At 39.1% G+C, this 26,926-nt stretch overlaps 1 protein-coding gene across 6 annotated transcripts; it reads right to left on the reverse strand.

Annotated features, from left to right (window-relative positions):
• Positions 1-4,445: 4,445 nt before the first annotated feature.
• LOC146465551 (uncharacterized) lies at positions 4,446-26,926 on the reverse strand. Of its 6 annotated transcripts, none has more exons than XM_085128875.1 (7): positions 26,856-26,926; positions 20,588-20,655; positions 16,796-16,897; positions 15,454-16,413; positions 8,597-8,776; positions 7,280-7,630; positions 4,446-6,766 (listed from the first exon to the last, which is right to left on the reverse strand). In XM_085128875.1, the coding sequence occupies exons 3-7, from the start codon at positions 16,863-16,865 to the stop codon at positions 6,114-6,116; spliced, it is 2,214 nt and encodes a 737-aa protein (XP_084985001.1). In that variant the 5' UTR covers positions 16,866-16,897; positions 20,588-20,655; positions 26,856-26,926; the 3' UTR covers positions 4,446-6,113. The 6 variants fall into 6 exon arrangements, with proteins under 6 accessions (XP_084985001.1, XP_084985002.1, XP_084984998.1 ...); XM_085128876.1 differs by lacking the exon at positions 26,856-26,926 and adding an exon at positions 21,721-21,927; XM_085128872.1 differs by lacking the exon at positions 20,588-20,655 and having other exon boundaries at positions 26,856-26,885.

Raw genomic sequence — 26,926 nt, forward strand, 5'->3', positions numbered from 1 at the left:
ATTTTCTAGAAGCTGTTAACATGATATGATAGCACTGAATTATTAAAAAACCTAACATCACCTTGACATTGTGTCCAAATGGAAATGTGCAGTCTAATGGAATTAAAAATTGGTTGAATTTTATTAAATTTTCAATATCTCAGAAGTGCGCAATTTGCTCTTCAATTATGAGTTTTCGCATCTCTTATTTCTAAAAGTCTGTAACTGGCAATCGCAAATCGGCCTTTTTTTTCCTTTCTTCAGCTGAAAAAAGGGCAATCTAACCGTTCAAGTGAGCGGGTAAATAACCTTTCGAAATAATGCCTGTCCCGGCGCATTTCTAACGTGCACCTCAATTACAGACTTTAAAGAAAGACACTTTGGTGTGCGAGACTTTCATCTTAGGCGCAAATGGCCTATCCTTGTTTCTTTCTTTTAGTAATAGTTACTCAGTAAATTATTTAGGCACGATTTTAATAAATATCAGCATATTCTGTTTCAAAAACACTTTTGGCAAAAAAGTACGTCTAATGACGAACATGAAAAAAAGAAACCACATGTTCTTCCTTGGCATTTTTTCAAGCCTTGTGCGGCTCGAGATATCCTTAATTTCAACGCGTTCGTTTATTACAACTCACTGTTTAAATATTTGAGATGTCATTGAGACGTTCCGAGGTCAGAACTTCCTCAGATCATTTCCAACATCTCGCAATAAAGGCTTTCTTCTTTGGGTTATCAGCAGGAGAAAGTAAAATGCTAACAAAAATATCAAGGAGGACGAAGAGGAGGGGAGTAGGAGCATAGGGATGATCTTAAATCTTCTTGAATCATGCTAGTAACTTGACTAATGGGAAATGGAATCAGGCCAGATGGCAACTGAAAATTTTTCAATCTTTCTAATGTTCCATTATATGTTTAACCTCGAATTTCTCGTTTCCAGAGTTGAATAACTTAACGTGAACGCTACTAATGGTTTAAAGGGTCGGCTACCAAGGGGATTTTGCTATTTTACGCCCGAAGTTGTTCCCAGCGCTGTGAGAAGAAACTACCAAGTGATTTTTATACAAAAAAAGACCATACCAGCTTTAAGTAACTTTTCCAGAATAAAAAATAGAAAAAAAAAATCGAAAAAAAGGGCATAATTTTTCAAGTTTGTAATCCATTTCTATCCTGGCCATCTGCAGACAAATATAATTAACACTGGTGTCTGTGTACTAGAGGAGTAATTGTGAACAAAACTGGACCATTATTTTAACGTTGCCATTAATGCAGATTTATTTTTTGGGCTATTCAAAGTGACACGGCATTGCCCCGTTCATAATTGCTCCTTACAAATTCTTTATGAAACCTGCTGTGGTTTGGTCAAGATCAAGAGCAAGAGTAAGGCCTCGTTTTTCCTTCAAAACGTAAGTACAAGCATAAAAATACATGTTTGGGCTTACGCCTGCGTTGAAAAGCAAGTTTAACGAAAACTTTCACCTTACTGCATGAGCATTGCGTTCATCTGATTTCAAGCTCAACCCTGAGACGTGAGAAAAACTGTTCCATGGACGATCTCTCGTGGAGCACAGCTCGGGGGATTGGGGTGAGGTACTCCTCGGCATCTTTGGTTCAATGGGGGCGTGCGCCCTGGTCCTACAAACCCTGTCCCTCTTTCAGGTATGTAATTTTCTAATAACTGTTTTCAGGCTGGACCTGGCCTCTAAAATCCATACCCGTGTTTAGACCGAAATGGATATAATTAATGCCATTTTCAGACCAAAGAAGCTCAAAAACCATAATCCTATAGGGGAGGAGTTACCTCAGGGTTGTCCAGTATTCCCTTTCTTTTCCACATTTTTGGATAGGAGATTTCACCCCCAAAAACCCCTCATTTCACCCCCCCTCCGCCCCTCCCCGCCAAAAGCTCTTGCCCGACGTCCAGATTTCGCAAATAAAACTATGTTTAAACACAACGCCCACGCCCGGGATATTGCCAGCCATAATGAACTAAAATAATGGACCGGTCATTATTAATCACCTTTGGTGGGTCGGAGGATTTTGGCCAGGGAAGAAGGGGGGAGGGTTATTATATTTCGGTATCAATGAAAGGGGAGATTACTCAGTTACGCTGAGACAAAGGGGGGGTTTGTCAGCTTTGAAGCAATTTATTTTCATCTTGTACTATAACGATAAATTTCATGCTGAAGATTACTGCCAAAATAGCTTCGATACTTGAAATTTTGGTCAATTGTAGCCAGGTTAAATTTCATAGCGTGTGGTGCTTTTAAAATACAAAACGTTCCCAGTTGGTATGACGCCAGTCCCTCCTAGATGCTCCGGGGCCATGGAAAGGGTTTTAATGATTGAATTTGACGGTTGTTTTCAGCTTTCCATGCATTTGCATTGTGTCTATGTTTTTCTGAAGATATTTCAGCTGAATGTATGGAAAATTTACACCGCCGTAGTGTAAGAACTGAGAAACAGACCGAGATGGAGATTTTTTGGTGTGTTGAAGTAAAATTATAAAGTGAGGCTGGAGGGTTGGGCTGTATAAGGAATTTTGGGGTGCTTACCATTTACAGGGAAAACCCAAACATTCCGGCTGGAAAATCAAATGGTACAAGTCGGGCCATTTGGAACATTTCTGAAGGATGGGCTCCCCGTCAAAGTGAGTCAAGTGATGCACTTCTACTGCTCCTTTTGGGATTTCCACTTGATGCTGATACATTTTGCACGTTATCCGTCTACTGTTAAAAACAAGCTAAATCATTTCATATTTACGTCGAAAATTTCCCACCGAGGGGCTGGTAAGCGCCCATGGTGTCCATTCAGGGAGTGCATAATAGGACAGTTCTTGAGGAGGGATCAGATATTTTAACCTAGTTTCACCCGAAAAGCCTCCGACCATCACAGGCGATAAATAATGACAGATTGCTAATATGTTTCTTAAAAATTGATTGTAGGAAAATAACTGACATACAAAAGTCAAAACTCAGTTGTTTTCTCCCACAATATAATCTTATCTATTTCACCTAAATTCATTCATATTTGTAAATCACCATCAAGACCAAAATTATAACCGAACACGTATGACCTGTTCATTTAGGATGGATCAGAGAATTTGCTCTGCAGTGTCTGTTAAGGTGCTAAAGTGAACCCATGAATTTCCCACTAAGCGTTAGCCCTCGTAAGGAAATGGGAGACCGCACGAGGCAAAGAAAAAAATCTCGGATCTCGGCGTGAATCGAACCCACGACCTCCAGATTTAATCGTACATTAGTCTACCGAATCCACATAACTGACGGTGACTAGACCAATACGGAGAAAAAAGACTTATTCGAGACTTTGTTTGGCCTGAATTAGCTTTGATAAGAATGAAAGAAATCCATGAAACGAAGGAATCAACTTATCTTTTGCTGTACTGTGGGGCATTGGAACAGCTCGGTCATCCCTGCCGTGGGACATTTGCCGTTTTTTTTCTTTTTAAAGAATCCCGTGCCCGGGGGTCAGCCTGGGGGGTGTGGGTAGGGGGTGGTATGGGCCCTGCTGGAAATGACTGATGCATTAGGGAAGAGCCTGTATTAGTCTTAATTCTTGAAGGAAGGGAGACTCCTTCTGCCACTGATTTGGGGAATTTTGATTGATTTCGCCGATTCTAATTGTTACCCTTCCCGTTATATTTATTTCGTTACCTACCACACACAAACCTAATAGTCCCAAGCTCTCTCCTATACATTTCGTGTAGCTTTGGTTGGGAGAATTTAATCATATACGAGTTTGGATCCATAGATGCGAGGTTGATTTTTTTAGCACTTTTATTACAGTTGATTTGGTAAAAGGGGCTAATTAAAGTGGCACTTGCTGTTTGTGTAAACTTTTCGTGGTCATTTCCCAAAATCCACATACAGCTTTTTGATGTAAAAAGGAAGGAACCACATCGTTCCAATCGATAACAGAATTGGAATGGCGGACGAATGGCTTCTTGCAATTAATTTAAGAGTTCAAAATATTTATCCCCCGTCCCCCATTCCAGAAAAGTATTCGGATGGTAAGGTCCACTGAATGTGATTTCTCATCTCAAAGGAAAAGTTCGCAATGTATGTGTACATGAAACCCATGCGCTCCAGTTGGCCAATAAGCCGTGTTTTATCAGCGCATCAAAAAATGCTTTCTTGGTTTCTCATTCCCTGGGAATCGAGAAAGATTGCGAAAAGATAAACGCCAAGAAATAAAGCTTCTGAATTCTTTTCCACTCAACTTTTTGTTTTTATATCATTTAGTAATAAAAAGGCAAAACGATATATTGTATGGCTATGAGAAATGACCGACACTTGAGGACACAAGAAAGATGCCAACTCGAGTCGAGATCTCAAATCTGTATCCGTTACACAACAGTCGAAAAATACGGACTGAAAAAACTTTGGCGTGGTCAAGAAGGTAAGACAAGCCAAGGACAGCGCGCAAATCAAGAGAAACCACACAAATGTTGCAAACGTTTTCCTATTTGAATTTAATTTAATGTTTTATTCTATAAATCCGCGTCTCAGACTAAACTACTGTGGTTCAATCTCCCAAACTTAGTTCTCTAAAGGATTTCGTCCCCTTTTCTTTTAATAAATAGTGATTACCTTTTAATAGTACAATATATCCTCTTTTTCCAAAAAAGTATCTTAATTTAGTCTTACCCCACTAACAGGGCTCTAAAATTGTTTTACAAAACTTTATACTACAAAGATACATCTTTTTCGGGTACTGTCATGGTTAAACGGTGGGTTAACGTGTCGCTATTTCCAACTGGTTTTGATTAAAGTTAATGTTAATATGTTTGATTAATGTTAATATGCTGATTAGAAAATATCAAATCTCAATGCTATTCATGTCAGTAAAATTAACTTCTCTTTTTTTTTCCAAATAAATTATATTATCTTAGGAAAAAATATTCCACAGAACGGTTTCAAAAGCAAGTGAGTGCAAAGACGTTTTACTGAACGTTGAAACCGAGTTCACGTGTCGCTGACTCGTTCCCAGCAGATTAACATGTCCTTTCATGGGTCAAGATAGGTGATAGTAATAGAAACTGGGCAAATTTGGTACATATGTCAGGAAAACACTTATCTTTGTATGCCAGTGTGGAAAGAGGTTCCAAATAACCAAATTGACGTCTGAAAATGACGAAATTTGTGAATCCATCGTTTTGATGACGAAGCACAGGTTTAAAGTCACGACATGTGTATCGTTATTAAGCTAGGTTAGGACACAAACGATGATTGTTCCACAAAGCGCATTAAAAGGAGAAGTGTCGTTATTCCAGATCTTCAAGAGAAGCCTGGGAATTTCTTTCCAAAATTATGTCAACCTGCGGTTTCCAAAAATTTCAATATTTTTCCGACCAAACGGAAGACAAAAACGCATGGGAGTGAGTCCTGTAGATAACACTTCCCCTTTGGTTAGCCTGAGCCAGTGCGCATGTCCACTTCCTGGAAATCAACTGAATGAACCTGCAAAGTTTAATTCTCAGGTATAACTGAGTTCATCACGATAGTTTATGTATAGCATTTCGAGAATGGTGGGATCTACTATAAAATGTTCATAATCTTGAACGGATTTAGAAACTTTAGAACGGTTAAAAAATTAGTATAATTATATATTATTTTTTTCGAGTCGATGACTTGATGACAAATTAGTGAAAAAGATGTAATAGCAAGCAGTTACTTTGGATAAAGTTATACTTGCATTAGATGTTAAACCTGCCAAAGGTAGATGAAAAACGTTTGGCGACTAGAATACATAAACATAGACAAACATACATCATTACCTTGTTTAGAAAACTGCTCAGTGATATCAGAATGTGACAATAGTGACTTTAGTGTGAAGGTGTTTTGTTAGTGCTCAATATCGCATTTATTCTAAATTAGCCGTTGAGAGAACTAGAAAAGCTTAATAATCACTAGCGTCGAAAACTATCTATCTTTAGGAGAACATAACTTAAAACTGAAGAAGCATCAAGTAATGAAAATGAAATCCTCATCAATTTGATTCTTATACTGGAGATAGTTCTTACTTCTATTGTCGGCAATGACTGTCACTAAGCACTTTTATAAACTAAAACTGTTTTCCTGGATCCCGCCCCCAGGCAGAAATATCAACACTATTTACACAAACGATTTACATGGATCTCTATAAATATGATGGTCTGTGTGAAAATTCGTTTTTGGCGGCATTTCTTTCAGCATCCAGTCCCCATAATATTTTTTCTCTGGAGCTCGAAACTCCTGCGGAATACCGACAGGATATCTGTCACATCTTAGGCATTCTGGACAGTCATAGGGTATCTCATCCCTTGGCACCATCCTTTCCACCACCCTGACAGGCGAACAATCGCTAGCAGAGTTGCTTCCTGATGCAGAATCAAGTTCAGAAATCTCCCCGCAAGTACAGCGCGGAACACGATCCGCATCACAAATAAATTCTGTCCTTCGAGTCCGTTTTCTATGCGATGATCTTCTTGAATGTTTTTTCACTCTTTGATTATGACAGCCTTTAAGAGGTTCGCTGCTGGATGCCTCGTCATCAAGAGGAGACGCCGTTCCCGTGGATCTTAGTGTGGACTCAGAGGTGCTTGAACTACCGCTGGATGGTGCAGAGAGGTGTTTGTGCTGACGACGAATCTTCGTGAATACAATAAACAGAAGAACACCGAAGACAAGTACCGCAAAGATAAAGACCGCGAGGAAAATTACTTCTTGATTTCCTAACTTGTTTCTGCGGAGCACTGGCCTCGCTTGAACAGGCACGGGTTCAGCAGCTGAGAAAAGACGGAAATAAAAACAATATTAAATTGAAACATGCTTAATACGGGTGCAGTGTAAATTGGGCCCCCACCCACACGTTTCCTAGACAATTAAGAGGATTGTTCCAAAACCAAGATAAAACGTACAGAGCAATGTGCATGACAGTAATAGTGCAAGACAACATGGTGGATCAAATTGAACAAAACATGGTCATGGTGAACTCAATATTCGTCGTCTTTGCACATCATATATTCTGCGATAAACAAAATTTCATCTGTCCGGAAGAAGAATGTAACAAATGATGATCATCTCCAGCCTTTCTGCAATAGTACTGCGCTTTGTTATCAATATGTTGAACAATAAAATAAAACAATTATCCTGCTCAATCTTGGAGAATATCGGCTGATGTTAGCCCACTCGGCCTACAGCCTCGTCGGTCGGCTAATTATCAGGAGATATTCCGCGTGGATTAGGTTTTGTTGCCTGTATCAAAAAATACACGCTGCTCACATTTGAATACTACTTACTTTCTGCCCTGTAAGACGCGGTGAATCCTCTTCGTGTACCATTTGTCCAGATTCCGTTGTGCTTGTAAAATATGTACATACTGTTACCGGTAGAAATTATCGCCTCTTTGAGCTTATCGTTTTTGATAATGGTTATTTGCGGTGCGCTAGAATCGCTTCCATCTCGTATTATAATCGAGTCTCCGTTCATTTTCAAGGCGTCAAACCACAACCTGACCCTACTCCCCAAACGTAGTCTTATCACCCACGTACAGGTGGAAGGTCCCAGGCGAGGGAAAAGCTGCGGAGATGACGTAATCATTCCCTGAGGTTCAGTCAGTAGGCACCCACAGTAACAACGGGATCCTGAAACTGGAATGTTTAATAACTCATTAAAGGCGTGAGTTTACGAGTTTATCTGTAGCTTGACAAGATTTTTAATTATAAATAGTCACCTTATACTTGTAAATACTACATATCTTTAGTCAGCTCGATTAGCTTTTTACTTATACTGAGTAAATTTGCCTATTTTTGTATTAGTACAAAACTATATCATGTTGTAAATTAAGACTTTAAATTTTTTTATTTCAGTTCAGCACCCATCAAATTTTTACAAACACTAGAGGCAGACATAATAATTACACAAGTAGATAAGTGATTAAGAAAGACAGCAAGAAAAAACATCAAAAAAATTCGACTAAAAGAAAGACCACAGGCTCATGGACTCTTGAACAATGTTTTGAACGTAACTAAAGAAAATGAACCTTACAACTTCCCTGCGTTCAAAGCTTGACAAAGTACTTTCATTGAATGGCAAAATTAAAATGCCTCATTTAAGACTGAAAGTTTTAGTCTGCGTACCAGGCGTTTCATGCGTTTTGCGCCGCAAAAGTGGAGTCCGAGCAAAATTTCCAGTTTTATAGAGTAAAACCTATGGAAACGCTTTGTAAGGAAATGCTTTCCACGCAAGCTTTAAAAGTTACAACCATCCAGCACAGCGTAATAAACAGCACCACAGGAATATGCTGCCGAATAGCTTTCATGGGAAGTTCACATCCACAGACGCAACACGTAGAACCGCCTTGTACATGATAAACAGTACCAAGAGCCATATTCTCCTGACAATACCAAAATACCAAAAGGGACTAAGCCGTACATGCAGCTCTCAGGTGAGTTAAGTCACAATACTTTACCTCTCCATAAGAACAGTTACACTTCAAACATCAGGTGTATACCCAAAGTTAGAAACCTGATATTTTGTGACTCAAGGACTGAAATAATTTGAAACAAACATCTTTAAGAACACAGAACGCAATGGCTATGTTTTATGTTTCGTACCTGGACAAGGGCTGAGTGCGCATGATCTGGACATCAGGGCTTTCCCTGCGCACGTGGATTTCCTGTCTTTTGAGGTGCTGACACTCAAACAGTACCGATATCTGTGCTGCTTGCCCTCGCCACATGAGCTAGAGCACAGGCCCCAAGACGACCACGAACTCCAGCCAACGTTCGAGGTACCTGCGAAAATATTTCAAAACAAATTAAGACTAGGAAGAGTATAGGAAATATATATTATTTCCAACAATTTCCATTTAAAATGGGATGGGACTATTAGTTTCTAGAAACAAGAGGCTGAAACTGAACACTCAAGCTGACTCGTGCCAAACCTTTTGTTTAAAAGCTGAACATATTTGCACTTTCACGCCTTCATTCATTGTATTGTTCTTAACGAATTATCTACATACTCACAAACCAGTAATTGTGTATTCATTGTAATGACGACATGGAGTCGTCGAAACGTCGGATTTTCTTATCGCTAATTATCATATTAAAATGATTTTTGTTCGATAAGAAGAAATCTCCGTTTTCCTCTATTTGGCAGTAGCTGACTGTCTTACTAACTGAGCCGGTAAGGAAGGCAATTATATATATACATATATATATATATATATATATATATATATATATATATATATATTAAAAAATGTAAAATTGCACTTAATGTGTCTTTCGACAAACTCGACGCATTCTCTAAATTTGTTTATGGTTCGAGATATCGTTCGGGCTTTTCGCTAATGATGCAAACCGCCTAGATCACGGATTCATGATAATATGACAACGTTGTAGTTTTCATTTTACAGCGGAAATCCTTCAAGTACCTACACTCGGACTTTCGTAAAAAAAAAACACTTGCTCTCACATATTTTGAACTTGAGCCGATATTATTTGCCTTGGCAAATACACTCTTGTGTTGGCCGGTAATGAATTGATTGACGTAAGGGAAAAACTTGAAGTTAACCTTCTTGAGAACTGTGAGTGCGATATTTCTGTTTACAATGACCCAACTGAGATAGTACGTGATGTTGTTATGAACCAAACACGTAAGGACCTGAATTGTCATTAATCACCCGATGGGTTTTTTCAAAGCCCAGAAGACATTTAACCTGACAATTACATTCATTCAAACAGTTTCTATGGAGAAAGGGCAGTTTTTTGTGCTGCCCATACCCAATATTTTTTATAAAATTATACGTTTTTGGGCTTCAACACAGCTCACAAACACAACATGAGTAAATATTAGTTGCAGTTGTTCATCAAATGGTTCACAAGATTTATTTCCGTATCGCATTTGAAGTTCGTTTCGATATTACCTTTGGTCTTCGGAAAATAAAGCTTTCAGTATTTTAGAAATAAGAAAAACTTTTTCTGAATAAAATCAACAACTCTGCATTCGAAGAGTTTGATGATTTGAAAAACGTTCATTATTTTACAGATTATCAATAAAAATAACTACACGTTACACCATAATAGCACGCACATGGTTTTGTGTGAATAACGTTCTCTTTAACCAAAATCTTGAGGTTATTTTTTTTTAGACACAATATAAAAATATGTCCATGGGGGGTATTGAAAAGTACACTAAAAAACGTTTCCAGACAGTAGCAACCGCTGTACAATAATTAGAAGAAAGTCTGCCAATTATGCTGACAACAACGAGATAATACTACATGAGCTGGACCATGGAATTGCTGAATTGAATTCATCTATTAACTAGTTTCTGACTCAAATCACGTTTTTCACTACAGTGTTTACTTTCCTCAGTCGTGACGTCTTGAAAGAAAACGCTTTTGGCAACGATTTACGCCGGGTACATCCGACAATACGCGGTACTGAATGCCTCTCGTTTACTTTGCTTTGCAACAAAATCACAAAACAAATCTTTTTGGCTTTGCTCAGTCGGAATGAGTTATTCAACACCCAGACTGAGGAGCTGTAGGATTTGCAGTTAAAATAAGAAAAAAAGTTAAAATGAAAATATTATATGGGGCCGTTCAATATTTATTTTAATGAAAACACAATTCGGTCATAATTGTTACTTATATTTATCCAAAACTTTGTGAAATGGTGTTGCACATTGTCATAGGTTAGTACTACTGCCATTAACGACTGACCGAAAGGATATTAAGGTCGACCGCAAGGCTTTAAACGGATTAAAAGATAACCCGTTTCTCCTTCTGCCTGGGCTACTTTTGTTTCTAGTTGTAAACTGATTAACCGATTGGCTAGTAACTCAGCTACATCACCGTCGCCTATCTCGCCAAGAATATTTCTCACAAATAATTCTTGTACTCGCCTCAAGGCTAAATTCGTCTATTTTAAAAGCACTTTAAGAATGAATTATTGCTTGACAAAGTGCTAATTTATCATGTTTATATTATAAGTAAAGAGAAACAAAAGGAAACTTAATAGCCTGCTCACGGAAATTTCAAATTTCGGATCACGGAAAATGAGTTCACCCTACTTCTGTTCACTCACAAGTACGCAGATTTTTATTTCAAACGAAAATCGTTTGAGGGTGGGAATTTTTTTATGGCTCTCTATCGATACGAAAGCAAACTTTGTATTCATGAAACAGAAAGAAAATATTGGCACCGGGTTTTGGCGCCACAAAGTCTAGTCTTAAGTATTCTTTCCTCTTTATTAACCCTAAAATAGCTTTGTACAAAAAATCCTTTTCCGGAACTTTCTAAGAGGATTGAAAGTCTTTGTATTGAAAGTCTACCTATAATTTCTGATCTGGATTACGCGTTTCAATTGTTTGAGTAATACGTTCTTGTACCCAAAGATATTCTTTCCATCGCTAAAGAAAAGAAAAGTGTTTCGTGATGTTAGAGAAATAAACTTTATGCGGGGTGTGTGTGGTTGACTAATATCTGTAATTGATTTTTCATTAATTATACGTAACGTGACTGGTGCGTGACCAGGTGAATACAAATCAAAGTCACGAAATCGGCATGACAAATTCTACTGTCAATTTGACGTACTCAAGATCCCTCTACATGAAGTCAGCTGAGACTCAGGTGCGGGGATCTGACGTAGCACGACCTGATTTTCTTTTTTTTATCGAGCTTACCACTATTTATAACATTTGTCATATATTTTCAGTTGCGATTACATATTTAACAGAACATGCATGTCGACCACGAGTTTTTCGTTCGGAAATAAGTCAAATTTATCACCAAATTTATTACAGTGAAATTTGTAAAATTTGCCAGAGCTATTCTTCTGCTCACTGCATTTTTCATCTATTGAAATTGCTTTCGTAGTATTTTAATTTGCCCTTTCCGACAGAAATACAATACTGAAGAATACATGCAGAACGAAATATTCCTTTGTAAAGCGATAGCTAATAGTGTTTGTTTTCCATGACACCTTATATGGCAAAATTGCCTGCTTCGCTATCTATATTTTCTTCTTATCATGATCACCTAATCTTTCTTGTTACATCATATTTTTAGATACCATTTTGAAAATCTTAGCGTATTACTCTTCCAGCTAATGAGGCACCTCAAGGGGCTCCCTAATTTACGAGAACGTTTTCCCTATTAGATTTTTCTGCAGTATAATATAGGCCTTTTCATCCACAACTTATGATGATAAGTGTCAAGCATGCCAGCTAGAGTTAAACATCTGAGTTCACTTTCAGTTACTCCTAATCCTATTATTGAAAAGCTAATTACCACACCCTGTTTCTGCCCATATACTCAAACTATGCCTGGTTTGCAAATTATTAGTATAGCGTGAACAACATGAAAGAAGAATCTTCTTCAGTTTGACACTTCCCAAACGATAGAAATTCTTGGGCTGGTTTGTTATGGAAGTGATGCTCTAAATTAAGACAATGAATCACGAGACAAGGTATACCGGTATGGAAGTCAGAAGTAAAACCAAGATTATTTTTGAGAAGCTATCAGGAACAGTATGAATGTCTATACTTTTTCAATCCCAGGTGATTTCTCTCTGAGCTATTCAAGGTCACCGTGGTAAGGTTGGGTTTGGCGGGAAGCCTAAATTGGGCAATTAGCACGTGATGGACAGTAATATTTACAAGGAACACATATTCTGGAAGAAATACCCTGTTTTATGACCGCTAAATTAGCAAGACCTTTTCCTGTATCTTACTACAGGACCAACAAAAATAATAAAAGTGAAATCAGTAGCAAGACACAATTGAGCGGGATCCTACAAAGCCAATTACCCGGGTGAGTTGCCAGTAAGCTTTAGTGTTCCTTCTTAAATTGTGGTTCAGCCCAAAATAAAACAGTTACAAACGTGGAAAACTTCAGTGTATTACAAAGAATGTGATAAGACCCTGATAAATGAAAGCTGTTCACTGTTAAGGGAACTACTTGGTATTAATATAGTAAAGTATCTGAAACCACAAACTTTGAGAGCTCATAAGATTTCGTGAAGCTGTGTTCAATTTTGAGATGACAATGCTCCGGAAACAAACATCAATTGACATCAGCAAAGCGCACTTTAAATGTCTGCTATCCCGCAAAGACAGGAAAATACTCAAACGTAAACAGCTTTTAGTCGTAGGTTTTGTTTTTTGTTTTTGTAGGTGACCTTCACAGTTTCGACACGTTATACCAGACCATCTGTGCCAATATCATACGCTTTCCAGACATTCGAATACAGCAAATTAACTTAGCAAAATGAAATCAGAGTTTGCTTTCGTATCAGCATGTATCAGCATCGACAACTGTAGAAACTCTGACAAGCTGGAAAACGTTCTAAAAATACAAATTAACAACATGAAATGTTGCAAAATATAACAGGAACCCCACAAGACTGACTTTTTTTGAGGAACTTCCTTTCATCATGTTTGCGGGAAACATTCACCATTTTTATGACGAAGTGGATGTGGAACGGAAAACAAACAACCAAAAAATACAAAATATAACAACATACGCCATTCAAAGACATAGTTACAACATAACTACGGAATACCACTCGCACACAAAAAAGAAAATATTATCGAAAATTCGAAGGTTGTGAAAAACATTCAAAGACAAAACATAGAACCGTCAAAGCTAAGTGGCAAAGCAAAAGGCACTTCACAGATATTGACAGGGATGCCAGTAGAAGGCATTAATTGTCACAAATGTATTTACATTTCACCGTTCTTCGTGTCATGTTCAAGTAGAGCAAAGATTGATTTTAATCATGACATTCTTTTCCGGATTATACCCACGAATCTGACAGATAAATTCCCGGAAAGGCAACAAAAAAATTCACGACAAGTTTAAGCCTCCACGAATTTCCTGCTGTATCTAAAACATTTATGACAAACTGAACGGATTGCAACGTCTCCGAGTGTGTCTTTCTGTTAGTCCCTGGCGATTAGTTTTAGCTATCTAATTCAAGCTTTAACGCAAAGACGAAAAAAGTTGAAATCAGTCAGCTGCGAAATCCATGCCGTAAATATATAAATTAAAAAAGTTTGGAATGACCAATAAACAAACTCTTTCCGATCGAAACTGGCGTTACTGAACTTTCAACAACTCGAACTTTCTTCAGCTGGCGTTCAATTAAAAAAGAGTTACTGTTATTCATCAGTTCTGGCCCTTCCTTAGTGGGAAGCCGCAGTGGTGACACAGGAAGCTGACCACTTTACAACATATCGATTTTATACAAATATATTTCTTGTTTCTGTTTATATTAAAGTTAGTTTACTTTAGAGACGGGATGTTTTCTTGACAAAATGAAGGACTAGGTGCTATTTTAACCCATTGCGGGAGGCGTAATGGAATGTTGAGTCAATATTTTGAAAGCTATTGTTCCAAACTTCTGCCGTGTTGTATTTTTGCTAAAAGAAGCTATGGGCACTTGATTCAAGGAGCGACCAGGTTGATTTGTCTTTTGTAGAAAACAACAAAGCTGTCTCAAAATATACATCATTAATACCTGTCAGGGGACCTTTAACGTCACTAGAAACCTATTCATCGCTTTACAAATGAATGCGACTAATTACCAGCTAATTTTCCTTTAGAACTTAATTTCTATTATCAAGCGAAAAATTTAACAGGTTTCTGAGTCGTGTCGTAGAATGGCGCTAATTGACGCTTAATAGCTCATCTTCGCCTCGCTGCATTTCCTTCCTATCGAACCATTTTCACTTCATTTGTTTGCAATTAACACTACCCATGACATATAAACTCGCCTCTAGTTGAAAACCTGACGAAATAATAACAAATATCTAGAAACGCACCGGCCTTTTATGATACCAATGTAACTAATGTAGTGCATTAAAATATGAAGGAAGTTGATTTGTAAACGCTGTTTAGCTACAAAATCACGTTACAAATTGCATGGCCTCCTTACATGCCAAGTTACCATTCCAAACCGAGTAATTCGCGGAAAAAGACCTTTAGAATGCATTGGAAAGTAGCGCGTTTTGAACTCAAATGCTTCAAATTTTCGTAATTCGTATTCCACGTAGCGTCTGCGTTGACAAACTCGTAATTACATTTTCTCACGCCTTCCTCTGCTAATGTTGCATTATTGTATTGCAAATCGAACATTTCTACTAATGTCTCGAAACAATGGACACATAAGTCATATAAAAACGAATTTTAGTCCACAAATTAACTTCTTAATCTCCAAAACTGGCTACTATTTTGGCAACTTTCTGGATAATCATTAGGGTCAGGGGGCAGTGCCGGAAAACTATAGCATTGTCTTCAGTAAAATCACCCTCGTTTACCTTTATTACCCGCGGAGGAAAACACCGAGTCAATAAAAGCGGTTTCAAGTTTCACGTCTGTGGATGAAATCCTAAAATGTGGCAGCTAAAAATTAAAGCATGTCTTTCTGTTGTGCTATTCATTAGATAAGAATGTGTTACATACCTGGACGCGTTGGAAGACACAGCGAAGCGACTTTAACTCTTCCCCTCGTAAGGCTCGAATAAGTCACATAATCAAAGCAATACTCTTCAACGTAGTCTTTAAACTGAGAACACGGAAAGAATGTGGCTGTGTGTCCCTGTTCTACTGTTTTCTGCGCGATGACCTTCTCGGAATATCTATCGCGTAACAATATAGCGTCGTTAGTCCTTGCATAGTGGCAATCGGGGTGCTGGAACGAAATTGTAAACGAGTTTGTGCATGGGAAAATTTTGTTAGCGTGAGAGGACAATGTTTGACGACCCCAGCGCACGTGGAGGGCAACACTCCTGGCCAGTGACAAGTTTGCAAATCCAGTTTTGTACTCAAAAAAATATGTTCCTTGAGTGTCGAAAACATCACAAGAGAAGCTCATTCGAATCCACGAGCCAAGAGGTATTCTTTGCTTTCCATTCGAGAGTTTTCGAACGTACTTTCGGGTCACCAAAATCTTCTTTTGGCCTTTAAGATAGAAGAGATTTACTTCGTCGCGGTGTTTCTTGGGTAAGCACTTGCGATTGTGTCGAATCCAGATGGAGCCAAATCGAGTTAAAGCGGTGTGGTTTGTCGGCGACTCAATGATGATATTACCCCATTTTAGAGTCAGTGTCGGAGAGATAAACGCCGCAAATTCACTGTTTGAAATGCGATACTTGAATCGGTACAATCCTGGGTGGTCGAAGACTTCGCAGGGCAAAACCACGGAAATTTCGGGACCATCCAACAGCACAGTTTCTGTGTGAAGTCTCTTGCCAGTGCTGTTATCATACACGAGGACACTAAGTGTTCTTTCGGGTGAAAATCCAGGATAATGTCTGGGAAAATGGAAGTACAAAGTGACATTGCCTCCAAGAACTTCCGATGAGGCCGGGGATAAATCCACTACAAGGTCAGCTAGCGCTCCCTTTCCAAACTGTTTGTTACCTGAAATGACGAATATTAGGTATTTATATATTTATGTATATAAAAAAAAACAGAATCCAAACATTTTTCGCCGTTCAACTTTTGCCCCTGCACAAATATGCCGTTATCATCTGACAGGTCTTGTTACGTATTTACCCCGTGGCAAAATAAAGGTAATTTACATTAACTGTAGTTTAAACGCTCTTTTGTCAACTATTGTAGAAGGATTGAGACGCGACCCACCACAATTACAACAGCGATGGTCGAACTTCAACTTTTAGCTAAACAAGTTATGTTTGAGTGACTAATAGTAATCTAGAGAGCTCATCACAGCGTTGTATTGTGAGCGAAAATTCGGTCGCGTTCCGGCACTCGCTGCACTGTTGAAAGCAGATATTCTTACCCTCAGCCTGCGATGAAAGAATGCCGGAGGCAATCAACAAACCGCATAACAGCATCGACCATGTTTCCATCGCTCTTTCCTCTTCATGGAATGTCTGTTGTCCTGAAACCGACAAGAATGGAATGAGCCAAGAGCACGAGGGCAAAGCTTATATCTCACCGCGATATGTGCCCGCTCACTGCTGGACTCAACGTTTGCTTAAACCATTTAAGACATATAATTAATTGTCCACAATTATCTTGTTACATTGTGCTGTAATATTCAATTAGCATTCGGCTTGTTGTGCCCTTTGAAAGCCAAACAATGACAAACTGCTGTGCCAATAACAGATTGCTAATTTGCGCCTTACAGAAGCTCCACAGTTCAACAGATGTTGACGGCTCCTTGGCCTGCCAAAATGAAGCGAATGGAACGAGCAATCGCTACATGATAAGTGATGTTCGAATAACTGTAATCGTATTGTACTTGGCGCGCGGGAGGCCGCATAGCAATCTTTTCAGTGGCTTTTTACTGTGATTTACCTCCCGCCGGCTTATAATGTTTACTTAACGGATTTAACCTCTTTCGTCTACGTTTGTCGACCGGATTAGCGAGTTGTTATGTTAACCCAAAAAACACCCCAGTTTTTTATGCTGCTGATATCACCCAAGCGACAACAACTTCCCTCTCTTCTTATCATCTGCATATATTAAGATATCGGTTGCCATCCTGTATGCAAATTTCGCTTTCTTGAACAAGTCGTTTTTCACACATCTGGCAATGTAGGGTGAAAATTGCTTCTGCTGTAAACAGACTCGCGATAAGTAACCAACGCTATTTTCGAGTCCAATACGCGAAATTTGTCGCCAAAGATGTGAGAACAACCCAAACGAACTGCAAATTAAACAAAATCCGTTTTGGCCCTCGTTCGGCGCTGACAAATTTCCTAATTGAATATTCTGTTTTTACAGTAATTACGTCGTGACAATACATTTCCCTCCCTGAATACGCCCCTATGTTTGGTTTTCTAATGAGACACGTGTTAAGATGTATTGAACATGTCAATCCAAGCCTTTCATGGTTGGTTGCTATCTATGACGTGGGACGTCAACATAGCCATTACAGTTTGACTCCACAGATCGAAGTCTTCCAAAAACATTGGCGAAAATCATCACATAAATTTCCCCTCCCTCTAATTACAGTTCAGGTACAAACTTACACAACAAACCTTTTTCGATCGGTCTGTCTTTTCATCGGCTTAGAAGATTCCTTGATTAATGCGCGTCTTTGCCTCCACTTAAAATCGTTGCAATAATTAAAATGTTTGAATGGATTACGAAAATTTCACAGCGTAAATTTTATGCCCACTAAGAAGCCGTCGACGAGGCAAAGAATCGAGATAAACAAGGCGGAGCAGTAGATTCCTGTTCCATTCACTCAGTTGCCAAAACACAGTAAATCATCGCGCTACAAAAACTGTAAATAAGATCAGATTGCCTGCCTGTGTCGTAGAAGGTCACGGAGATGGAAACTTCGAACGATTCGTGTCAGCAACAAAATTGAGTCAAGGGTGATATAATAGTGGCGGCGCTAGCTTGCTGTTTTTTATTCCATGATCCTCCATGAGATCGAGCTTCCTAGACATTACCTGAACAATATAATCTGAAATTTGAAGAATGGCAGATAATTTCACGGCTTAGCGTCAGTGAATTCAAAGCTTCGCGAAAGCACGCAAAGGTCCTTGAAGATAAACAGCAAGCTCGCGGGTGCTGATGCATATCACAATTTCGCTTCGTGTGTTTGAGCTAAATGCTCGATGACATAAGCGTAATTTCTCGGTTTTGCATGCAAATCGAGTTGATACATTAAAAAATTTAACGCCAGCCTACCTGACGAAACACAGCAAGAACTCGCAGTAATCGCCTAATCCGCAAATGATTGTTCGCTGTGTTTACACTGGCCGTTTCTTTGGACTTGCTCCAGTTTCGCTCTTGTTATTCCTTTACAGATGTAGCATTCGCTGCTTTGCCTTCGCGATGCATGTCACGAACGCACTGCCAATTGGAATACGCTCGTTTGTCGCCGGGCAATGCACGCTGAAGGTCTTAATGGGCAAAGCTTAGTGCTGTTGCTTGTTTGATCTGTTACCGGAAACATACCACACGCTACTGATCAGACGTGTATCTTTCATGGCTTATATCTTCCATTAGATAAGAGTGCACGTGGTCAACTTATCGGTCGCGGGACTGATTTACATCAAAATATCCTTGTCCAATTTTGACAACACAGCGTCAAGGCAAAGTGCATTCTGAGTGACAGTTGTATTGTTTTTTGATGAGGTGGGTGGTGAAGTTTAGAAACTTGTCCAATGAAACAAAAGCAAACCTTGTTATGATGGAAGACGTATCAACACCATTTACCCGAAGGCGTTTTAAACATGACAAAACTAGGGATCTTCATTCCAAATTTCCTTCGACTTCATTTACTCTGTATTCGGCCTGACGACTTAATCCTCAATTCAGTAACACAAGTCCTGAATTGGCCGAAATAAGGCATTTATGCTCTTCGTTGTTAAATAACCCCAAACGCAAAGCGGAGTTTATTTTCACTCTTTTTTTACTTCATTGCTTTTCGACAGATGCCTGTTTCAATCACCTCTCTAGCAACGGTGTTTAATAGTGTCTTAGTTTTAATGAAAATGTTAATTATAGCTTGAATTTGTAAAAATATATACATATATATATATATTCCCAGAAAAGTTAAGTGGAACGCGTATGTTTGTATAAAACAGCGAATATTTTGCCAGACTGAACAAGCCGTAATGAATTCAGCAATAACTCTAAACACTGTTTTCACCATTAAGCCAAATGAAATCATTCTTTACAATCAGATAAACTCGGTGTCCACCTTCTGTCGCCATTACATTTCTTATTTTACTTTGTGAGTGTTGTTTGCGCAAAAAAAAGATTAGCGTGGGGAGACAATCGAGTTAAATACATTGGAAATTTGCCGTTTTCTTTTTTCGTTTTCCACAGGCGTCATTTTGAAATATCAAATTGGCTCGCGGAGTTTGAAGAGCAATTTTCAGATTTTCCTTCATAATCAAAAGTGGTTTTCTGTAGCCATTTGCATCAGTCAGGAACTGTCAATTTTTGCTTCCAAGAATAGCCACAATCAGAGAGTGAAGTGGGTAAATGTGTCGATCAACGTCATATTTTTTTATGCTTGGCAAGCTGGCAACAACAGGATCCGCGCCATGATGTCTATGTAGGATTGTGATTCACTTCTACCTCAAGAACTTGCTTCCGAGACACGTTGAGCGAGGCAGACATATTTAGATTTTGTCTCTCGTGCTTTCAAAAGCACCTGACATAAATGACATCTGCTGTGATGAATTTTACAAAGGACACTTAAAACTGAAATATTTATCACGGAGACCACAAACTGAGTAATACATATAGCACAAGCAGTAGCGAAAATGCCGGTCAAGGTCGTGGTAATAGTCTCCTGTGAATATCACTCAATTCCTCGTAACACTTGCGTTGCCATAAACTTTTAAATAATGAATAAATTTAGTCTACGTCGTATTTTAAAGTTATATAGCGTTTCAACGAGGGAGGTTTCTACGAAGGTGGTAACAACGAAGCCTAACATTAGTTTCGCAGATATTAATATTATGGAGAACAGTAAATGATATTCGCCTATACTTCCAAACCAACGCAAACATTGCAAGCAGTCGAAGACACGCAACTTAAAATAAATAATATCCATGTGACGCACAATAAAGGAAATTTAAGACAAACCAAAATTTACCTTTTGATTCGATGATCTTGACGGCTGTCGGTGTAGCTAGCTGTTTTATTGTGGCCAGGGAGTCCTGGCTAGCAAGAATTCACAAATGAAATAAATGGTAAATTTCGCTACTAACGTATTTAAATCGACTTGCTTGAGATAATTCGCAACTGAACAAACATAACAACAGGTAAACACGACACTAAATAAATATTTTCAGAGGAAAAAGGCACACATTGGATTTCAGTTTGAGCTTCTTATAGGAAAGCTAGGGCTTAGCGAATGCTTCTATCCATTAAGTTAGCCTTTGTAAGAGGGGGGAAATTAAAAAGGCAAAGTTAATCCAGAATAAAAGGATTTTGACTTTTTTTGTCGAATGTAGGTGAATTTTGACCGGGTCCTCGATAGCTTTAATTCCATTTCCGGATTAAGTTAATCGTACTGTATTAAATGGAAAACGTTTGAAAAACATCCATTTGAGATTGTGTTCTACCTTAATTTTGCTAAATCAATACGTTTGAAACATAAGCACAAAGTTTTGAAGAAACCGATTATATAAAATGCTGATGAATAAATTTTTGTTAACCTATATTTAAGATACTTTCGTGACTCAAACATGAGGTTGAGCTAAATGAATCTTCGCTTGCAGCTTATCCCACTTTGAATGGCATCCACGAGAACATGAATAGCAGCCAAATGGCAAGAGGTTTACAGTTTCATAATTTTAATTCTCCTCAAAGCCTTTGAAGCATTAAAACCGGCAGACTGATCTGATTGAAAGGCGTCCGAGTTAATCCCTTTGGCTTACTCAGTAACTTTTGAAAAATTCTTGTGAAGTTGTACCGGCTTAGCTTGTTTATACAATCCAATAAACTGAATTGATTTTCAACGTTTTTGCTACACACAATTCAGAGGAACATACATCTTGTAAATCGTCAATATACAATAAAATATATCCTCCTATTCATTTCTTGGAAGCATGTTTTAAGCAGTTATTTATTTCTTGGATGCATGTAGAAGTTTTAGTTTCAACTCTACATTGTAATATTTGGTTATTTCCCCTTCTTAACCTAATTGTTTTAAACCAATCAATTGAGTACATTTTATAGTAAAAGTTATATAGGATTATCGAAGGGAGAACTTTTCTTGCTTACCGACGATTCCATTTCTAATGTGGTCATCGATCGGTTCCACTACAACTGTCAAACTTGCCGTGGCTTGAATAAATTAAATTTGTTACAAGTTGTCATAGATAGTTTACTTAAATAAGATGGATGACCGTTCGTCTCTACAGTTTCATTATTACACTTTTTGGGTTCTGATTCATCCGACAACTTCCAATGTTGTCTAGACGAGATGTAAATCTGATCGATTGCGCTCCATTCTTACAATGAAATAAAACGGTTCTGGTTAGTATAAACATCACTGACGCTAAATTTGAAAAGAGGATTTAGTTTGTTTTTTGGTCGGCGTTCCAAGTTATAAGAGCCCATAATGATCCACGGGCATTTTATCACGTTTCACCTAACTGATCATGAGTGGCAAACTAGGACCAGGGATACGTGCCGAAATTGGCCACTGCTAACGACCTCTCAAAGGGCCAGCGTTTTCCTGAAATCTACAACATTGGGTTGTCCTGCTGGCACTGTCCGGCGTATCCGTTGTTAGGCAAACAGACTGCCACTGACAGAACTTGATTAAATTTGCAACTCTCGCACCGGAACACATATGATACTTCTGTACATGATAACATTACTAACTAGGTCTTATACTTGACACAGATACATTTATTAGTACATATATCTATATCAAACCAGTGAATAGTGTTTGTCGCACTCTGATTGGCTACCTCGCGTTGTCCTGGATTTCTTGCGTCATATTTTTTCGCCAATTTGTCGGAACCAAAATGGTGACTTATCATTGAGGATGGTTATTCACTGGCCCACTGTTTATACTTCGCGGTTTGGTAAATATCCACCAAAATCCACGTGCATTTAGGTAAATATAAGTGTCAAATATAATCAGACAAAGAAAACGGAGACATGTGTAAACTGAAGGTTGTCAAGAAAACACAATAGGAATCAAGATTCATAACACTGCAAATGATGCATCAAGAACTATCTTAATCTCAGATCAAGCGCAAGACACTGAAGCGTTGAAATGTATCAATCTGCGTTTTTTTTCTTAGTTTGGAATACCTGTGTTCTATACGTAGCTAAATTATTATTCTAACGACCAAAGATAACAAGATAGGAGGGTGGCGGTTTTACACGACCAAACTTTTGCTTCACGAGCTCCGCAGATGTCTTTGCGGAGCCTTTGTTGAGGGTTGTTTTTAATTTATTTTCAGCTTGTGGTAAGCTGACGTCAGGAAGGGAGTCACTTACTTGGAGCTGCGCACAGGGGCTCAGACTGAAACCTCCTACCAAAGTTCGTAGATACTTTAAACATGTTTCAGTCTAAAATGTTTACCTCCGTTCAGGCAAAACGACAAAAAGTGTTCTCTTAAACAAACTTATTTGAGACTTACACTGATGGCCAAAATCTTATTGCTATTTCAGACCAAGGGAATACTGACCCGCGCGGTGTCGGGAACTGAGCAGTAACGATCACTGGTACCACGCTCCCATATGTTATATTTTCTTGGCAATTACAGTAATAGAGTGTATCATGAAAATCTTTCCCCGGCTGTGCTACATCCCGACCTTGCCACCGTTGTATACTTACTTAACAGCGTTTAGGAAGAAAAAAATTACTGACTGAAATGTTCCTCTCCTTTGGGAATCAAACATTTTGCTCATCTTTAACATTTTTAGATTTTTTCTTTCGGCACTGAATCCGAGTCATTCTTTACATCTACGATCCGGTGCCTATTTTAAGAGCACTTACAATGTTCGGTCTTTGGACCGGCCTTTCTTAAACTGAGAGGATTTCACCTTTTAGTATTTGAATTTTAAGCCCATTTGAACACAAATGTGGAATCTCGGTGAGAAACAAAAGCAACATTGCCATAAAAGAACTGTAAACCTGATCGGTTTCTGACTACTGTATCAGGCCAAGCCCGGCAATGACGCAAAATAGACAAAACTATCAGTAATTATTACTATAAGTCTCTGGAAGCAATGACTCAGTGATATAGAAATACACATGCAGCCGTACACAAACAAGAAAATAGCATCTTCATCAGCATCAGCAGGTTCATACAGGCCTCTAAGGGCCTCTTCATATGTGCCAAGTAACCGGGACGAATTTTGTCTTCTGTTCATAGGGGGTAGTTTCAGCCCGGTTACTGAGATGCAAAAGGCGCGATTCTTCGCTTTGGCCATGCCCACCTTTGAACGCTTGTCGAAATCACCCGGCAACTGTGAAACAACCGCAGGCCCAAACATAGATATATCGTACAGAAAATCCACTCTCAGTTGTTGGTACTGAATTTGTTCGTCAAGGGCAAAATCAAGGCTTTCATAGGCCATTTTTGATTCGTCTTGGTCACCGGACTGGAGTGTTTCAATGAGAAAGATTTCTAGCCTGGTTACCCAGATCTCGGACCCAAAAACCGAGGGTTAGCCTTCCTTCTCATATGAACTCATCGAAAGTTTTATAAAGGAAATAGTGGTCAGGTAAGATCTAGGAAACCGGGCCAGCCCAGTTGATCGGGTTCATACGAGGAAGCTCTTATTGGCATCTGGTTAATGCTTTGTCCTATGCATTTCTAGTGATACTGTTTATAACAAAATCAGTGTGCTGAGAATGGAAGGAGCCAGTAGGCAAGAGACAACGTGCGTGATTGCGTTTGGAAGCTTAGGAAATAGGTCAAGAGTCATGACCGATAGTATTACAAAGTTAAGACGCTTTGTTTCAGTAGCTTCTCAGTGTATCGGTTCACATAGCGTTAAAGATCCTGCAGGAGCAAGTTGCAGAATAAAATTCCAGAGATGTGGCACGTCAGGCAAGGAGTCTACATGCAAAGAATGATGTTTGATGAAGAGAATGGGCAACGACTGAGACGGATGTTCTCGAGGTCATAAAGGCAACTCGTTGAAAGAAAAATTGATCTGGATTAACGAGAGGAACTGGTCTATGCACAGACCTCACCACCTGTGTGCGCCAAGAGGCAGCTTGGACAGTATACACCACAGGACAGGAATTATCGGATACTAAAAAGACCAACGTGGCGGGATCAGAAAGCGGAAGAAGCAGCCAACTCAATTGATATCGATAGGCAACCACTATTTTATTAGTATTTGAACAACAGTGAAAGTCATTTTGTGTTTACGTTGACAACCGGCTCGTGGGAGCGAAAACTACTGATCAAATGATACATTCTGATTGGTCGAATTTCGTGACGCACACCGCCTGATAATAACCGATACTTCTGTTACTGCCTACTTATTTCAGGGAACGTTACCAAAGTTGCTTACGTTGTTCTGTGAAAGGCCAATCTTCCGGGTAATATCGATTCTCGAGGCTACTTTAGTGCTCCGCCAGCTGGACTGGATTGGGCATTTTGTGCCAATGAAGGAGACCAGAATGGAAGTAGAGAGGAGGGGGTGGGGGTGGGGGGCAATAACTTCAATGCCTGGGGTGACCAATCGATGAAATCAATAATCGGTGATAACACTTCATGTTCCCTTTATGAGAATCAATATCAACCTTAACCGTCGATTTCAAGCTAATCGATTGAAGGTTGATGGATCAGAGAATTTATTCTATGTTAAAGTGCTAAATGAACCAATGAAAATCCCACTGAGCGTTAGCTCTAGTAAGGAAATGGGAGACCGCAACCACGGCGGGAATAGAACCCACAACCTCTGGATTAAATGACCAATCGATTAGGGGAAACTTCGCAACTTTAACATGTTCGATTTTCAACGATTGCCATTGATAACCATCAATTCTTATCGACTTCCATCCATGTTTGTCCTCTTGGATCGACTCTAACTGACTCCTGGAAGCGATTAAACCAGGGAAGCAGAGTGGTCGAGTGGTTAAGTGGTTAGGGCGCCGGACTTGAAATCCGGAGGTCCCGGGTTCAAGTCCCGCTCTGACCGCTAATTATTAGCTGGAGTTCTTTCTCGGTAGCCCCGAGTTCAACTCCTCGGCCGCCCTTGTAAGCAGCCAGCTGGTCTGCCTCCGGCCAGTTGGGATTTTTAACTATGTTATTTGCAATTTAAATTATTTCTTTGTGAAGTTTAATGCTCGGCCCCACTAGCACTTGTGCTATAAACACTGCCGAGACGGAGGAATATCCCCAGTGTTATTAGTCGGCAAGCGTCATATCTACGGTTGTAAACGACACACCTTTTTTGGCCTAAAAAGTCCACCCCATGTAGTAGTTTAATAACACGTTTACAAGCCCTTCTTTCCCTTCGGGCCGCAAACACTTCACCAATTCCCACGTCGAAAGGCATGGTACCCCTTTCACCAAACATTTAAACACTAATATCACGTTGTCTACGACACTCAGCTACAAGCAAACCGCGCAGAGATACTATACGCGAATAGGTACTTGATTATTTTTAGTAAAAGCTTTTCAATATGCGATAAACCGTACCCATACACTGTCAAGACGGCGCGCCAACCAGAATGTGACCGACGCTGGTCGGAAGCTACCAAATATCATAACGATCGATAACAATCAATATCGATGTAATAGAGAAATCCTTCTTTTGACTATCGATTGGCCATTGATTGGCCAATGCCGCTCAGTTAACTAACAGCCATCGATTGATATCGATTAATTTATTGATTACCATTATCGATTTTCATCGGTTAATCAGCCGAGCTTCAATGGTATATCTTGCTTCTATCGCTTTACCAATCAATTTCAAAAAAAGTCAAGTGACACTCATCAGCAGCAGAAAAGCCAAAAACAAATATAAAAACTTGAAAAGCAGGTTGCAACATAAGCGAACACGACGCGAACACGAAGCGACGACGCGAGTTGTTTATTACTTCCGTGGGAACAAGTCAACCATCTTTATGCCTGATCTTGCAAATTTCGGCACCGTCAGTCCGTCAGTTCACTGTTGGCGATGTTCTAAAATGATAAAATTGTCTGAATATGTTGTGACAAAAGCACAACTCAACTGATCTTTCTGCACTCATGAAGCTACACAAAAGCTATGATAAGGAAATGCTATCCTACAAGTTGCCAACAACGATTTCTAGCGAGGTAAAGAGAGGGCGGTGAAAAGGAAGGCGGTTTAAGCGGGGCATGATCTCTGAACTAATGATTGTTTCTTTTCACAAATACAACTGTAACACGTTAAATGGTCATAAAACTTACCATGTATCATACCATGAGCTTAACCTTCATATGCAGTCCACGCTACACCAAAATCAGACGTACAAGTTGAA

This window comes from Pavona decussata, unplaced genomic scaffold, assembly GCF_977016875.1.
Source record: "Pavona decussata unplaced genomic scaffold, jaPavDecu1.1 SCAFFOLD_156, whole genome shotgun sequence".
In the NCBI taxonomy this organism is placed as follows: domain Eukaryota; kingdom Metazoa; phylum Cnidaria; class Anthozoa; order Scleractinia; family Agariciidae; genus Pavona; species Pavona decussata.

Bases quoted from the DNA above. Each gene is read 5' to 3' on its own strand.
- LOC146465551 (XM_085128872.1), bottom strand. The intron at 8,777-15,453 runs GTATGTAACACA...ATATTTTCGCAG, and splicing joins GTGTCTTCCAACGCGTCCAG to GTACCTCGAACGTTGGCTGG. The intron at 6,767-7,279 runs GTAAGTAGTATT...GTCTTTTCTCAG, and splicing joins CGCGTCTTACAGGGCAGAAA to CTGCTGAACCCGTGCCTGTT.